General features: G+C 49.1%; 2 protein-coding genes across 2 annotated transcripts; both read left to right on the top strand.

Moving 5' to 3' along the window:
* Positions 1–427: 427 nt before the first annotated feature.
* Positions 428–1,111, top strand: LOC141021371 (uncharacterized). Its single transcript, XM_073496988.1, has one exon. The coding sequence runs from the start codon at positions 428–430 to the stop codon at positions 1,109–1,111; it is 684 nt and encodes a 227-aa protein (XP_073353089.1).
* Positions 1,112–3,292: 2,181 nt separating this feature from the next.
* On the top strand, positions 3,293–3,957 carry LOC141039157 (uncharacterized). Its single transcript, XM_073506466.1, has 2 exons — positions 3,293–3,520; positions 3,565–3,957. Exons 1-2 carry the CDS (start codon positions 3,293–3,295, stop codon positions 3,955–3,957), a joined length of 621 nt encoding a protein of 206 aa, XP_073362567.1.
* Positions 3,958–15,784: the final 11,827 nt, after the last annotated feature.

Here is a 15,784-nt window from a genome sequence, read left to right as displayed (position 1 = left end):
TTCTCTTGGTCAGAGACTTGTGCCTCTACATACTGCCCCTGCATGCCTCACAAGATAAATTGTAAAAGTAAACATTGGACAGCAAACTACGCAAGACAACGATCATCTCCTAGACTTGCTGGAGATACGGCGGTTGCTAAAAACATAAATGCTGACTTTATTTTTACTTTTTATAAAGAAAAACCATGATCAAAAACCCAGGATGTGCACAACCGCACCACCAGGGAGATGAAACCACGACCCAGAACCCACAATGTGCACAACCGCATCGACAGTGAGATCGTGCACTCCTTTGCCAATTCCCCGCCCTTAAATTTAGAGTTCCGCCTCGGCCTTCTTACACACAAACAGCAAAAATCACCATTGCGCTCCCACTCATTGTTCCCCATGAAAAACCAGGTTGCAGGAGGACCAACTGCTCCAGGCCATGGGATTCATCAAGGAATTCATGGAGGTGCAGGCCCACGGCAACACCAAGTTGCACGTGATCCACACCAACGACTTGCACAAGGCGGCGACCACCATCGAGCAGTACGAGCGACACCTCGAATTCGAGCGCCACAAGATCGTCGGAGTTGATGTGGAGTACACCAACGACGTTGGCGAAGATCAGAAACCAGCCCTCGTCGAGCTCTCCGTCGGCAAGGATCATCCGGTGTTGCTCTTCCAACTGAGCGCCGCCGACAAGAACTGCACCAGGTTCGACAACTTCCTCGCCGACCCCAGATACACATTTGCTGGCTTCTCCATCGACGGCGACATAGAGATGCTCGGGCGCGTCGGACTAGAGATCGCCCACTTCGTCGACATCCAGAAGGAATGGAGGGTGCCTACAGCTAGCAAGCCTCTGGACTCCCTTGGGGATGTCTCAAGCATCCTTGTCCACGACTACTACAACAACATGAAGAAGAAGCTCACCAACGCAAAGCACCAGCGCTGGGCGCGCATGCCCCTGTCCATGAGGCACATCGAGTATGCGGCAAAAGATGCTTATGCTGCGTACGAGATATGGAGCCGCCTCACCATCATCCAGGAAGGCCTCTGCCGGGCAAAACTCGAGAAGGAGCAGACCAGGAAGCGCGCAAGGTCCTGGGGCAACTACGACTACTGAAGCAGGTGGTCCCGGCCAAGAAAAGTAACTAGAAGGTTGCTCATGCCATTCTAGATTTCCCGTTAGATTTGCTTTCTCTCAAGACTGCCGTTTGCTTGTTCTAAATTTAGATTTGCTTGTGTCGCACTTAACCTTGTAGTTTGCTTCCACTTTACATATCTTTTGAACAAGTTTATTTCCAGTGCAATGTTGTAGTTTTCTATTATTAGAATATATTGGCGTGAACTAAAAAATATAAACACAGTACATATACTATACGATTAGCGTAACGCACAGAGCAGGTACACATAGAAATCCACAAAAATGACGAGCATGCAATGCACTAGTACCTTTGTGGATGCAGCGTCGAAATTAATGCGGGCACAACAATTACAGAATGCTCCTAAAAGCAGTGCACAATGTTCTAACAAACCATTGCACACACAAATATTAAAAATCGTTCGTATGGAACACTTTGGAAAAACAATTTGAATACAGAGGTAGTTAGGTGTTTATTATCCTTGGAAAACATTGCTTACGCCCGTGACCCTCAGAGAAGAACACTACAGGGGCACGGTTGTCCGTCAATAACACCAACTACTTAAAACACCCACGAAGGCACTTCGGTGCCTCCACTCCTATGGAGACCGTCCGTAAATTGACATCACGTCCGTTAATGAGGCCGAATGCCTTCGAAGACACATGAAACTCATAGCCCATGGCCCTGCAATGAAAATGTGTCAATGAAAGCTTCTTGAAAACAGAGGCACACCTTCACGTGCTTGCATCACGATCCTTCGCGTCCCTACCTCCCTTTGAATCACGTCCGTGCCTCGGTTTCGTCGGGTAAAACCGTACCTCTGTCGTGCGTAACATGTTAAGAAAGTTGCTGAAAACAAAAACATCAGAAAACCGAGCATTACGTCGACCCCGCTAGCACTAAACGTGATGTCACCGAAAACGCAGAGGCAGGAGCGTGCCTTACGGCCAGCTTCCGACGTATCGGGTCTATGAAGATTTACTTCCTTCTTAATATGGCAGGTGACTATCACAAAGGCATAGGCTCCCTCATTCACCTCCGTGCCTCAGCAAGAACGACGACCGTGCTTGTAACTGTAAAGCGTATAGGACACCTTAGGGACGACCTTGCAACTATTTCAGACATGACAGTGCCTATTCCGTCGGCACATTCATGCCTCTCACAGTTAATTCAAAAACATTCCAGGAAAACAGTAACGGACGCCTATTGTCAATCCTCGCGTCACGTACATTCGACGTACATTCCTTCGTCACACAAGTAATAGTCGTGCCTCGGCCACAGAACATATAAGTGAAAAACGATTCTTCCTACACTTGTAAAACTCGGAATGCCCTGGATAAATGTCGAATCCCACCTTGCGGTAAAACCATGGAGGCCACTGCTTCTCAGAAACACATCTGTGGCTTTTTGCGCATGTAGTTGAGTGCACGGCTATTTCTTCGTGCCCGTGCCTCACGTAGCACCATAGCACGAATAGACGTCCGTGCAATCACGTAGCTTCAACTCCGTGCATCACGTAGCATCGTATCTGTGCCTCTTGTTTCGCCTCTAGTTGTATGAGTGCTTCTTGCTGCTGCATGACCACGCCTCTCGTTGCTTCTCGTTCCTTCTGACCATCTCGTAGCGTCAGTTGCAACACGGACACACAACAGTGCCTCTGAAGAAACACAACACTGCTCCTACCAGCGAATGTATCACTGAAAACAATTGCCACTCCCAATAAATGTACCACGCCCGTGTGTCTGAGAGTTAAAGCTGCCACTTGAAGCATGCTTCTCTTGGTCAGAGACTTGTGCCTCTACATACTGCCCCTGCATGCCTCACGAGATACGATGGTTGTTAAAAATATAACTGAATGCCTCACGAGATTGTAAAAGTTAACATCTGACAGCAAACTACGAAGAACGATCATCTCCACGACTTGCTGGAGATACGACGGTTGTTAAAAATATAACTGCTGATTTTATTTTTTATAAAGAAAAACCACGATGTGCACAACCGCGTTGACAGTGAGGTCGTGCACTCCTTTGCCACTTCCCCGCCCTTAAATTTAGACTCCTTCCGCGGCCTTCTCACACACAAAGAACAAAAATCGCCATTGCGCTCCCACTCATTGTTCCCCACGAAATATCAGATTGCAGGAGGACCAACTGCTCTAGGCCATGGGATTCACCAGGGAATTCATGGAGGTGCAGGCCCACGGCAACACAAAGTTGCACGTGATCCACACCAACGACTTGCACAGGGCGGCGACCACCATTGAGCAGTTCGAGCGACACCTCCAGTTCGAGCGCCACAAGATCGTCGGAGTTGATGTGAAGTACACCAACGACCATGGCGAAGATCAGAAACCCACCCTCGTCCAGCTCTCCATCGGCAAGGATCATCCGGTGCTGCTCTTCCAACTGAGCGCGCCGACAAGAACTGCACCAAGTTCAACAACTTCCTCGCGGACCCCAGGTACACGTTTGTTGGCTTCTCCATCGACGGCGACATAGAGATGCTCGGCCACGTTGGACTGGAGATCGCCCACTTCGTCGAGATCCAGAAGGAATGGAGGGTGCCTACAGCTACCAAGCCTCTGGACTCCCTTGGGGACGTCTCAGGCATCCTTGTCCACGACGTAGGGCTCACCAACGCAGAAGGCAGCCGCTGGGCCTGCATGCCCCTGTCTATGAGGCACATCGAGTACGCGGCAAAGGACGCTTACGCTGCGTACGAGATATGGAGCCGCCTCAGCATCATCCAGGAAGGGCTTCGCCGGGCAAAAATTGACAAGGAGCAGACCAGTAAGCGCGCTAGGTCCTGTGGCGACTACGACTACTGAAGCAGATGGTCCCGGCCAACAAAAGTATCTAGAACATTCTAGATTTCTCATTAGATTTGCATTCCCTCAAGACTCTCGTTTGCTTGTTATAAATTTAGGTTTGCTCGTGTCGCAGTTGACCTTCTAGTTTGCTTGCAGTTTACATGTCTTCTGCACAAGTTTATTTCCAGTGCACCACAATAGGCACTTATGTGCCTATGTGCCTCTGATACCAAGGGGACCATGCGTAACTTGGCTTCACGTCATTTTACGCAACATTCTAGAAGTCAACCAAAAGATTCAGCTTCTCTCTGATATGTTCATTAATGAGGCCTAATGCCTTCGAAAACACATGGAGCTCATAGTCCATGCCCCCCACAATGAAAATGTGTTAGTGAAAGCTTCTTTAAAGCAGAGGCACACCTTCACGTCCTTGCATCACGATCCTTTTCGCGTCCGTACCTCCCTTAGAATCACGTCTCCGTGCCTCCAGTTAGTTACGTGCATGCCTCTACGTCGGGTAACACCGTACCTCTGTCGCGCGTAACATGTTAAGAAAGTTGTTGACAACAAAAACATCTGCAAACAAAGCATTACGTCCACCCCACTGGCACTAAACGTGACGCCATCGAAAACGCAGAGGCAGGAGCGTGCCTTATGGCCAGCTTCCAACGTATCGGGTCTGTGAAGATTTGCTTCCTTCTTAATATGGGACGTGACTATCGCAGAGGCAAAGGCTCCATCCTTCACCTCCATGCCTCAACAAGAACGACGATCGTGCTTGTAACAGTAAAGTGTATAGATGATACATTAAGGACACATTAGGGACCACCTTGCACCTATTTCATACGTGACTGTGCCCGTTCCGTCGGCACATTCATGCCTCTCACAAAATTAATTGCCGTGCCTCTGCCACACAACATATAAGTGAAAAACAATTCTTTCGACACTTATAAAACCCGGAATGTCCTGGATAAATGTCGAACCCCATCTTGCAGTAAAACCATGCAAGACGGTGCTTCTCAGAAGCACATCTGTGGCTTTTTTGTGCATGTTGTTGAGTGCCTCTCTAGAATCTAACCATGTTGAAACCATATTCAAATCTAACAACACTGAAATCTATAGAATCAAATATGTGCCCTAGTTGAGACGTTTATTTTGTACTTGAAACTGCAATCTATAATAAAACAATACAGTGTAATAAAACATACGCCTTCCGACCCAAATATGGTACTTAAAACTGCAATTGGTAATAAAACATACACCTTCCATCACAAATTAATTCGCTCAACCCTGTACTAACCAGTACAATGTGAATTGTACTGCAAAGTTGACACATTTATTTTGGACGGGGTAGTACTACTACTTAAGAACAAAACACGATTGCTTGACATGGAAACGAAACTGTCTCCGTTCTGACATCGACGATTGCTAACATTGTTCAACCTTTACAGACACACAAAACATGAAAAGCATAAAAAGCATGGAAAAGCAAACATCTACCAACAAAACTACACTACTCCCCGTCGTCGGGGATGTCCACTATCTCCATTCTGACATCGACGTCGTTGGCCTCCGCCTCCTGCTCCGCATCCAGCTCGTCGAAGAGCACATCAGTCTTCGCCTGTTCTCCCAGAGGAAGCGCCGGTTGGACTCCACATACGCCTCATCTTGGCTGGACTCCAGGATAGCGGTCTGCTCCTCCATCAAGGCCGACTCACCGAGATAGAACTCCGCCTCGTCTTCCTCGTCACCCCACTCCTCGTCGTCCTCGTCTTCCTCGTCACCAGCCTCCTCGTCGTCCTTGTCATCTCCCTCCTCGTTGTACTCGTCGTCCTCATCCACGCCTTCCTCGTCGTCCTCGTCATCCTCGTCCAAGCCTTCCTCGACGTCCTCGTCGTCCTCGTCATCCTCGTCCACGCCTTCCTCGTCGTCCTCGTCCACACCTTCCTCGTCGTCCTCCTCATCCTCGTCGTCCTCGTCATCCTCGTCCACGCCTTCCTCGTCATCCTCGTCCACACCTTCCTCGTCGTCCTCCTCATCCTCGTCCATGCCTTCCTTGTTGTCCTCGTCATCCTCGTCCACGCCTTCCACGTCGTCCTCCTCATCCTTGTCACCCCCTCCTCTTCCTCCATCACATCTCCCCCACTCGATCACCCCCTCCTCTTCCTCCATCACATCTCCCCCCACTGGATCAACTCCCTGCATGAGCTCCGATGCATCCCCCTCCACTTCCTCCACCTACCCAATCTCCTCCGGTCCCGGCGACCCCGGAGACATGCCCGCTGCGACTCGAGCGGCGCGCCTCGAATGGATGTCCTCCTGCAACTGAAAGCGACGCTCGGGAGTAAGCATCGCATAAGTAGTTATCTTGTGGCGAACCATGGCGGGGAACGTCACAAACGAAAAGAGGAAGATGGGTGATTTCCTAAGATTGCCGGCGAAAGAGGGAGAAGCAGGATGATGTCTAGTGGTGGCGGACGCCGCTCGGCTAAAATAACTGCTTCTTGACCTCGAGCGATGAGCCGGAACGGTGACACGTGGCGTTCACTTCACCGACGGATGAGACGGCCGTCGGTCCTTTTGGATTCCGCAGCGCCGACACGTGGCGTTCACTCTATTAAATACCTCCACCTCCTCTAGAGCGGCGTCACCGAAGGAAAAGCACGTCGGACCCTTGGGTTTCCGGAGTGGCGTTCACACCGAATACGAGGAGACGCCCGTCGAACGGTGGGGTTTCTGCAATCAACACACGAATGTGACTCTGTGTAACGCATAACCGTGCCTCTAATGACTTCATAGTTGTGCCTTTCAGTGCGAGCGATTCAACAGAATCATTTGGAACACCAAGACAAACTAACGTCACTCTTAATAATGCGACGCCGTGCCTTCCTGGGACCCATAGCCGTGCGAAGAATATACCACACCAGCGTCTCTCGAATAGGCCATTCTGTGCTTCACAGAGTAAACAGTGGGTATTCACATCTGAACCAATTCCGCTGGGTCTCCCCAATTAAAGAACCTTTGTGCCCTGAACGGCGGTGCCTCTCCGTCTGATCGAGTCGACGGAATCATTCAGAACACAAATACACGGGAGCGTAACCCTATATTATAGGGCAGCATGCCTTTTAGCGCTTCACGCCCGTGCCTGTGACCCTTAACACTGCCACGAACGACCACACAATCATCAGTGCACAAGTCATGTCGCTACCTGGTACAGAACCGTAGCAGTAGTCACTTCACGCCCGTGCTTCTAATAAAATAAGCTCCACGCAATTCAGCACAGAGCCGTGGCTTTTAAAGACAAGGAAATTACGCTTTTAAACACCTGGACTCTCGAACCGGCCACGCGCAAAGTAAACATTTAGCGTTAACATCTAAACCCATTCCGCTTTGTTTCAACAATAAACTTACGAAACGTGACTCTCCGACACACCCAACCATGCCCTGATCGCATTCATGTACGTGCCTCTTCTTCTGAGCGAGTCAACGGAATCATTTCGAACACAAATACAGGCGAACGTGACTCTACATAAAACCACGCCATCTGGAACACCAAGACAAACTAACGTCACTCTACACAATACCACGTCGTGCCTTTAAACACCTCACGCCCGTGCTTCTAATAAAAGAAGCGCCACGCAACTCAGCACAGAGCCGTGGCTTTTAAAAACAAGGAAATTACACTTTTAAACACCTCGACTCTCAAACCGGCCACTCGCAAAGTAAACATTTAGCGTTAACACCTAAACCCATTCCGCTTTGTTTCAAAAATAAACTTACGAAACGTGACTCCCCGACGGACCCAACCATGCCCTGATGGCATTCATGTCCGTGCCTCTTCTACTGAACTAGTCAACGGAATCATTTCGAACACAAATACAGGCGAACGTGGCTCTACATAAAACCACGCCATCTGAAACACCAAGACAAAACTAACGTCACTCTACACAATAAAACGCCGTACCTTCCTGGGACCCATGACCGTGCGAAGAATATACCACACCAGCGTCTCTCAAATAGGCCATTCCGTGCGTCACAGAGTAAACAGTGGGTGTTCACATCTGAACCAATTCCAGTGGGTCTCCCCAATTAAAGAAAGAACCTGACGGTGCCTTTGTGCGCTGAACGCCCGTGCCTCTCCGTCTGATCGAGTCGACGGAATCATTCGGAACTCAAACACACGGGAGCGTGACTCCATATTATACGGTAGCATGCCTTTTAGCGCTTCATGCCCGTGCCTGTGACCCTTAACACTGCCACGAACGTCCACGCCATCGTCAGTGCACAAGTCATCGCCCGCGGCTATATTCACTTCACGTCCATGCTTCTAATAAAAGAAGCGCGGCGTAACTCAGTACAGAACCGTGGATTTTAAAAACAAGGAACTTACGCATTTAAACAACTCGACTCTCGAATCTCACAAAGTAAACAGCTAGCGTTAACATCTAAACCCATTCTGCTTTCTTTCCATGATAAACGTACGAACGTGACTATGCAAAAAACGAAACCATTCCCCCATGGGATTCACCTGCGTACGTGCCTATTTTTCTCAATGAGTCAACGGAAACATTTCGAACACAAATACAGGCGAACGTGACTCTATATAAAACCACACCATGAATCTGTGGGATGCAAGCCCGTGTCTGTGACCCGAAACACTGCAACACAGAAAAGCCACGAACGTACACGCCGTCATCAGTACACAAGTTACAATACTAGGTTCACAACCATGGATGCAGAGACATCACGCCCCGTGCATCATAAGTAATGGCGCCTAATTACAACGATACTCAAAACCCAAATACATTTTGTTAGCAAGGTAGCTGACAGCAAAATTTCACAAGACAAGGTAAGAAACTCCACTCCACTGCTTACCAACACCAAACGCACACACCTTGTTGGTGGTTTGCTCCCGGCGCAGTTCATCAATCTCCTTCTTCAGCGCCTTCATATTCTCATCATGTCGCTTCACAGCTGCGGCCGATTCCTGCAATGACCGGATGTGCTCTTCAGGGAGATTTCTCGTCTCAGCCGTAATTTCTACGATCCTGGCATTCGCCTTCTCCAAATCTTCCTTTGTTTCCTCGCAAAGCTTCTTCCACGCGTAGGTGATCTCCAACAGCTGCTCGTACGTTTTGTCAGCCTTTGGAATTGAAACCAAATTATTCATCTCATCGACCAGGTTATTGAGAGTAACTAACAAGGACCTCATAGCACTTGCCGTCGCCGCCCGCTCACCATTCCCTTCTCTTTCGGCCATAGCTGCTCCCCAATACTACAGCAGGGGACTTCTGTTCAAGACCATGATGCAGACTAACCCTACCTCCAACTGACTGTTTATCAGTATCAGCAAGACGCACCCGCATCAAATTAGGAGTCAGCTGACCACAATAATTCATGTTTCACAGACTAAATCAAAGCACCCGAAAGAAAGAAAAAAGAATGAAGGAGAAGCAGAAACAGGGTGAACTTATAGATGAGGAACCCTCGCGAGCCGGGATCTCCTCCCGCGACAGGGCATGGGAGTCCGGAGTAGTCTCCTTCTGCCCAGCCATGGCGGAGATGGTCAGTAAATAGAGATGAGCAAGAGGAATGGAAGGCCTGGCGGCGGACGAAGGGAGGAGTAGAATGTGGCTAGGGTTTTGAGACTCCGTCCGTCCGCATTAAATAGACGGAGCCTGGCCTCGGGCGACGAGCCAGAGCGGCGTCGCCGGAGGAGATGCCCGTCGGACCGTTAGGTTTCTGGAGCGGCGCCACGTGGCGTTCACACCCGAGGTACGAAGAGATGGCCGTCGAACCGTTGGGTTTCCGCAATAAACGCATGAATGTGACTCTTGGTAAATCATAACCATGCCTCTTCACGTTGCACGGATGTGCCTGCCATTGTGAACGGTTCAACAGAATCATTTGGAACACGAAAACAACATAATGTGACTATTTACAATACGACGCCGTCACTTCCTGGGACCCACCACCGTGCAAAGAATACACCACAGCAGCTTCTCTCGAACAAGCCATTCCGTGCCTCACCGAGTATACAGTGAGTGTTCACACCTGAACCCTTTCCGCTGGGTTTCCGCAATTAAACAAATGAACGTGACTGTGGGTAAGACCAAACGGTGCCTTTCCGCTGGGTTTCCATCTGATCGAGTCAACTGAGTTATTCGGAACACAAACACAGACGAGTGTGACTCTATATAACGACATACCATGCCCGTACCTCTCCCATCTAATCGAGTGAACGTGACTGTGCGTAATAAAAAGCTGTGCCTCTATGGGCTCACCGGTCGTGCCTCTCCTTCTGATCGAGTCTTTATCGAGTAATATATGAAACATCAACAAAGAAACGTGACTGTGGTTTTGAAAACAAGGAAACAAGCTTTTAAAAACAGAGTCAACAGTAAGTGTTGGCATCTCAACCCATTCCGCTGGGTTAAAGAAATGAACTTGACTGTGCGTAATGCAAAGCTATGCCTCTGTGGGCTCACCGGGCGTGCCTCTCCTTCTGATCGAGTCGACGCAAGCACTCGAAACAGAAACACAGGGGAGCGTGACTCCATATTATACGACAACATGCCTCTTTGCGCTTCACGCCCGTGCCTGTGACCCTTAACATTACCACGAACGTCCACGCCATTGTCAGTACACAATTCATGTCGCTGGCTAGTACAGAACCGCGGCTGTATTCACTTCACCCCCGTGCTTCTAATAAAAGAAGCGCGACGCAACTCGGTACAAAACCGTGGCTTTTAAAAACAAAGAACTTACACTTTTAAACAACTCGACTCTCGAATCGGCCACTCACAAAGTAAACAGCTAGCGTTAACATCTAAACCCATTCTGCTTTCTTTCCATGGTAAACGTACGAACGTGACTATGCGAAAGACGAAACCATGCCCCCATGGGATTCACCTGCGTACGTGCCTATTTATCTGAACGAGTCAACGGAATCATTTCGAACACAAATACAGGCGAACGTGACTCTATATAAGACCACACCATGAATTTGTGGGGTGCAAGACCGTGTCCGTGACCCGAAACACTACAACACACAAAAGCCACGAACGTACACGCCTACATCAGTACGCAAGTCATTACAATACTAGGTTCACAACCGTGGCTGTAGAGACTTCATGTCCCGTGCATCATAAGTAACGGCGCCTAATTACAGTGATACTCGAAACCAAAATACATTTTGTTAACAAAGTACGTAGCTGACAGTGAAATTTCACAAGACAAGGTAACAAACTCCACTCCACTGCTTAACAACACCAGACGCACACAACAGCCACGGACGCTGCTGTATATCTAGTCCCCACCGACCTTGTTGCTGGTTTCCTCCCGGCGCAGTTCATCAATCTCCTCCTTCAGCGCCTTCATATTCTCGTCACGTCGCTTCATAGCTGTGGCCAATTCCTGCAACGACCGGGTGTGCTCTTCAAGGAGATTGCTCCTCACAGCGTAATTTCTACGGTCGTGGCGTTGGCCTTCTCCAAATCTTCTCTTGTTTCCTGGTAGAACTGCTGCCACTCGTAGGTGACCTCCAGCAACTCCTTGTACGTTCCGTCAACCTTTGCAATTGAAACCAAGGGATTCATCCCATTGACCAGGTTAATGAGAGTAGCTCCAACTGACTGTAAATCAGTATCAGCAAAACACACCCGCATCAAACTAGGAGACAGCTGACCACAATAATTCATGTTTCACAAACTAAATCAAAGCAGCCGAAAGAAAGAAAAAACGAATGAAGGAGAAGCAGAAACAGGGTGTACTTACAGACGAGGAACCCTCGCGAGCCAGGATCTCCTCCCACGACAGGGCATGGCAGTCCGGAGTAGTCTCCTTCTGCCCAGCCATGGCGGAGATGGTCAGTGAATAGAGATGAGCAAGAGGAATGGAAGGCCTGGCGGCGGACGAAGGGAGGAGTAGAATGTGGCTAGGGTTTCGAGACTCCGTCCGTCCGCCTTAAATAGACGGAACCTGGCCTCGGGCGACGAGCCAGAGCGGCGTCGCGGGACGAGATGCCCGTCAGACCATTCGGTTTCTGGAGCGGCGCCACGTGGCGTTCACTCCCGAGGTACGAAGAGACGGCCGTCGAACCGTTCGGTTTCCGCGATAAATGCACGAATGCGACTCTTGGTAAATCATAACCATGCCTCTTCGCGCTGCACGGATGTGCCTGCCGTTGCGAACGGTTCAACGGAATCATTTGGAACACGAAAACAACATAACATGACTATTTACAATACCACGCCGTCACTTCCTGGGACCCACCACCGTGCAAAGAATACACCACAACAGCTTCTCTCGAACAAGCCATTCTGTGCCTCACCGAGTAAACAGTGAGTGTTCACACCTGAACCCTTTCCGCTGGGTTTCCGCAATTAAACAAACGAACATGACTCTGGGTAAGACCAAATGGTGCATTTCCGCTAGGTTTCCATCTGATCGAGTCAACTGAATTATTCGGAACACAAACACAGATGAGCGTGATTCTATATAATAACATACCATGCCCGTACCTCTCCCATCTAATCGAGTGAACGTGACTGTGCGTAATAAAAAGCTATGCCTCTATGGGCTCACCGGCCGTGCCTCTCCTTCTGATCGAGTCTTTATCGAGTAATATACGAAACGTCAAGAAAGAAGCGTGACTGTGCTTTTGAAAACAAAGAAACAAGCTTTTAAAAACAGAGTCAACAGTAAGTGTTGGCGTCTCAACCCATTTCGCTGGGTTAAAGAAAGGAACGTGACTGTGCGTAATGAAAAGCTATGCCTCACCGGCCATGCCTCTGCTCCTGATCAAGTCTTTGTCGAGTAATATACGAAACATCAACAAAGAAGCGTGACTGTGCTTTTGAAAACAAGGAAACAAGCTTTTAAAAACAGAGACAACAGTAAGTGTTGGCGTCTCAACCCATTCCGCTGAGTTAAAGAAACGAACGTGACTGTGCGTAATGAAAAGCTATGCCTCACCGGCCGTGCCTCTCCTTCTGATCGAGTCGACGGAAGCACTCGGAACAAAAACACAGGGGAGCGTGACTCCATATTATACGGCAACATGCCTCTTAGCGCTTCACGCCCGTGCCTGTGACACTTAACAGTACCACGAATGTCCATGCCATTGTCAGTACACAACTCATGTCGCTGCCTGGTACAGAACCGCGGCTGTATTCACTTCACGCCAGTGCTTCTAATAAAAGAAGCGCGACACAGCTCAGTATTAAAACCAGACGCACACAACAGCCAGGGAGAAATGCCAGCTCGTACTAAAACCGTGCTTCGCGTGACTACACTTCTGCGCCTCTTACAGGGGATCATCTCCCCGGAAGACACGTCTGTAAACACACACAACCACTCCCGTGCCTATCCATGTGAACTAGCAACCGGAATCATATGGACCACAACTACGCACGTGTGGCAAAAACGTGCCCCCCGCGGCCCCACGAAGTGCCCCTGGTGGAAGCACAACTGTGCTCCTACTTCTAACAAGGGACATCCATGCCCAGAGCCTACTCATCTACATGTACCAACGAATGAAACAACACGATGACAATGCAACGCATAAATGCTTTACAGATTCATGTAAGTACAAAAGGCCACATGCCCCAACGCAACGAAAAAACACACGGTTCAAGCTCTCTGCCTACACTCCAACAACGTTCTTGATCGGCTGGTGCGCGAGCACATCCTCAATCTGCTTCTTCATCGCCTCATGACCTTCCTTCACAGCAGCATACGAATCCTCAACCAGGCTCTTTACTTGACGAGGACCTCAGCCTTCTCATCCATAAGCTGCTCCACTTCGCCCGACAGCTTCTGCACCAACGCATAGCTCTGCTCATACATATTCTTCTAGCGGGCGGCCTCCTGATCCTTCTGGTGGAGCTCTTTGAGAAGCTTCTCATTCTCACACAGAGATCGAAATATGAGACCAGTGGACTTCTCCACAGAGGCATTGCTCTGCTGCACCAACTTCTCCAGCCGAGCGATGAACTGCTGCTGCTTAATTAGCTCATCGAGCACGTCGTCGTTGGCTAAGGAATTCGGTACTGCCATCTTGCCGAGATCGTCTCCATGGCGAATGCGCTTGTGGGAGGATTCACCTCCATGCGAGAGATTGTTCGACACCTGCAACAGGGCAGGATATCCCTGCCGCCGCTACAACGTAGCGGCGGCACCTCTCCCTTCTTTCCGCGGCTTTGGTCCTCGCTGCGTGGTTGCTTGAACACCCAGAACCCCTCTTACCTGCCATGGCGCAAGCAAGGAGCTACCAGCTAGAAAGAGGTGCCTGTCTCTGGAGAATTGTGGACGTGGAGTGTTCCATGAGTAGGTACCTTTTTATAACATATGCACACTGGTCAGACGGTCAAACAGAGTAACCGACGCCTCGAATTCTCACAATCTCTCTTAAATACCTCGAACTCTGCACGCCTGGGAAACACAAGTACTATCATTTCGTCTCCCCGTGCGTTCGTCCACACTACAACCACTCAACTTCTTTCAAATGGTTCGTATATATTCAACAAAACACATCTCAAACACAGTTAACTTACTGTGTACGTCTGTCTGTATTCCCGAGAAATTATTGTCGAATTCATACTATTATCCATTAACATTTTTTTGAAATGATATTTATATCAAAATCTTACCATATCCGCGAATCAACTTGCACGCTTCTCGAGGTGACACCTTAGTGAAAACGTCTGTAACACACGCAGGCACGAACGTGACTCTCTCTAATAACAAATAGTGCCTCCCTGGAATGCACCACCGCGACTCTCCACAAAAAAGGAACGAGTTGACAAGGAAAACATTTCCATACACAGCGTCAGGAGTGTGCCTGTTGCATTAGCAACACAGTGCCAACTCGGCTTCACTTCCACGCACCTCACAGTGACTCGCCAGAGAAAATGCATGTAACACACGCGTGGACAAACATGACTCTGGCTAGTAACAATACTTGCCCCCTCCGTTTTCACGTCCATTCATCTCCAAGAGAATGAGCGAGCGAAATCATTTGGAAATACCAAAAGCATACAACCGTGGTAACTTGACTCTGACCAATGCGTTAACATGCGTCCCATGAGTTCATGTCCATGCCTCTCCAAATGAACTGGCGAGCGGAATGGTTTGGAACACAAAGAACCATGAAACGTGACTCTCTCTAATAACAAACAGTGCCTCCCTGGAACGCACCACTGCGACTCTCCACAAAAAAGGAACGAGTTGACAAGGAAAACATTTCCATACACAGCGTCAGGAGTGTGCCTGTTGCATTAGCAACACAGTGCCAACTCGGCTTCACTTCCACGCACCTCACAGTGACTCGCCAGAGAAAACGCATGTAACACACGCGTGGACAAACATGACTCTGGCTAGTAACAATACTTGCCTCCGCCGTTTTCACCTCCATTCCTCTCCAAGAGAACAAGTGAGCGGAATCATTTGGAAATACCAAAAGCATACAACTGAGGTAACTTGACTCTGACCAATGAGTTAACATGCTTCCCATGAGTTCATGTCCATGCCTCTCCAAAGAACTGACGAGCGGAATCGTTTGGAACACAAAGAACCATGAACGTAACTCTGAGTAACGCCAAGCCATGCCCCTGTGGATCACACAACAACACTAAAATCAAAAAATGCTAACATCCCACCGACTAACAGTTAAGATGGCAAGCAAAAAACAAGCTCATGGAAGTACACAGAAAATTGCACCAATCTTGATGTCCAAACCGACGGTCGAAGATTCGAGATGCTTCGCCATTTCCATAGGAGGGTGAGCGCTGGTGGCCTCACTTCCATGCGCCTCACCGTGGAACGTCATAGAAAGCGTCTGTAA

Source organism: Aegilops tauschii, chromosome 1 (assembly GCF_002575655.3).
Source record: "Aegilops tauschii subsp. strangulata cultivar AL8/78 chromosome 1, Aet v6.0, whole genome shotgun sequence".
Taxonomy (NCBI): Eukaryota; Viridiplantae; Streptophyta; class Magnoliopsida; order Poales; family Poaceae; genus Aegilops; species Aegilops tauschii.
The sequence above is the reverse complement of the archived record's forward strand: the minus strand, read 5'-3'. Positions and strand labels throughout refer to the sequence as shown.

What these genes read in the sequence shown, in the direction of transcription:
- LOC141021371 (XM_073496988.1), top strand. Translation starts at nt 428, where the DNA reads ATGGGATTCATCAAGGAATTCATGGAGGTGCAGGCCCACGGCAACACC.
- LOC141039157 (XM_073506466.1), top strand. Translation starts at nt 3,293, where the DNA reads ATGGGATTCACCAGGGAATTCATGGAGGTGCAGGCCCACGGCAACACA. An exon ending in CCATCGGCAAGGATCATCCG is followed by an intron (nt 3,521 to 3,564) that starts GTGCTGCTCTTC and finishes AACTGCACCAAG; the next exon opens with TTCAACAACTTCCTCGCGGA.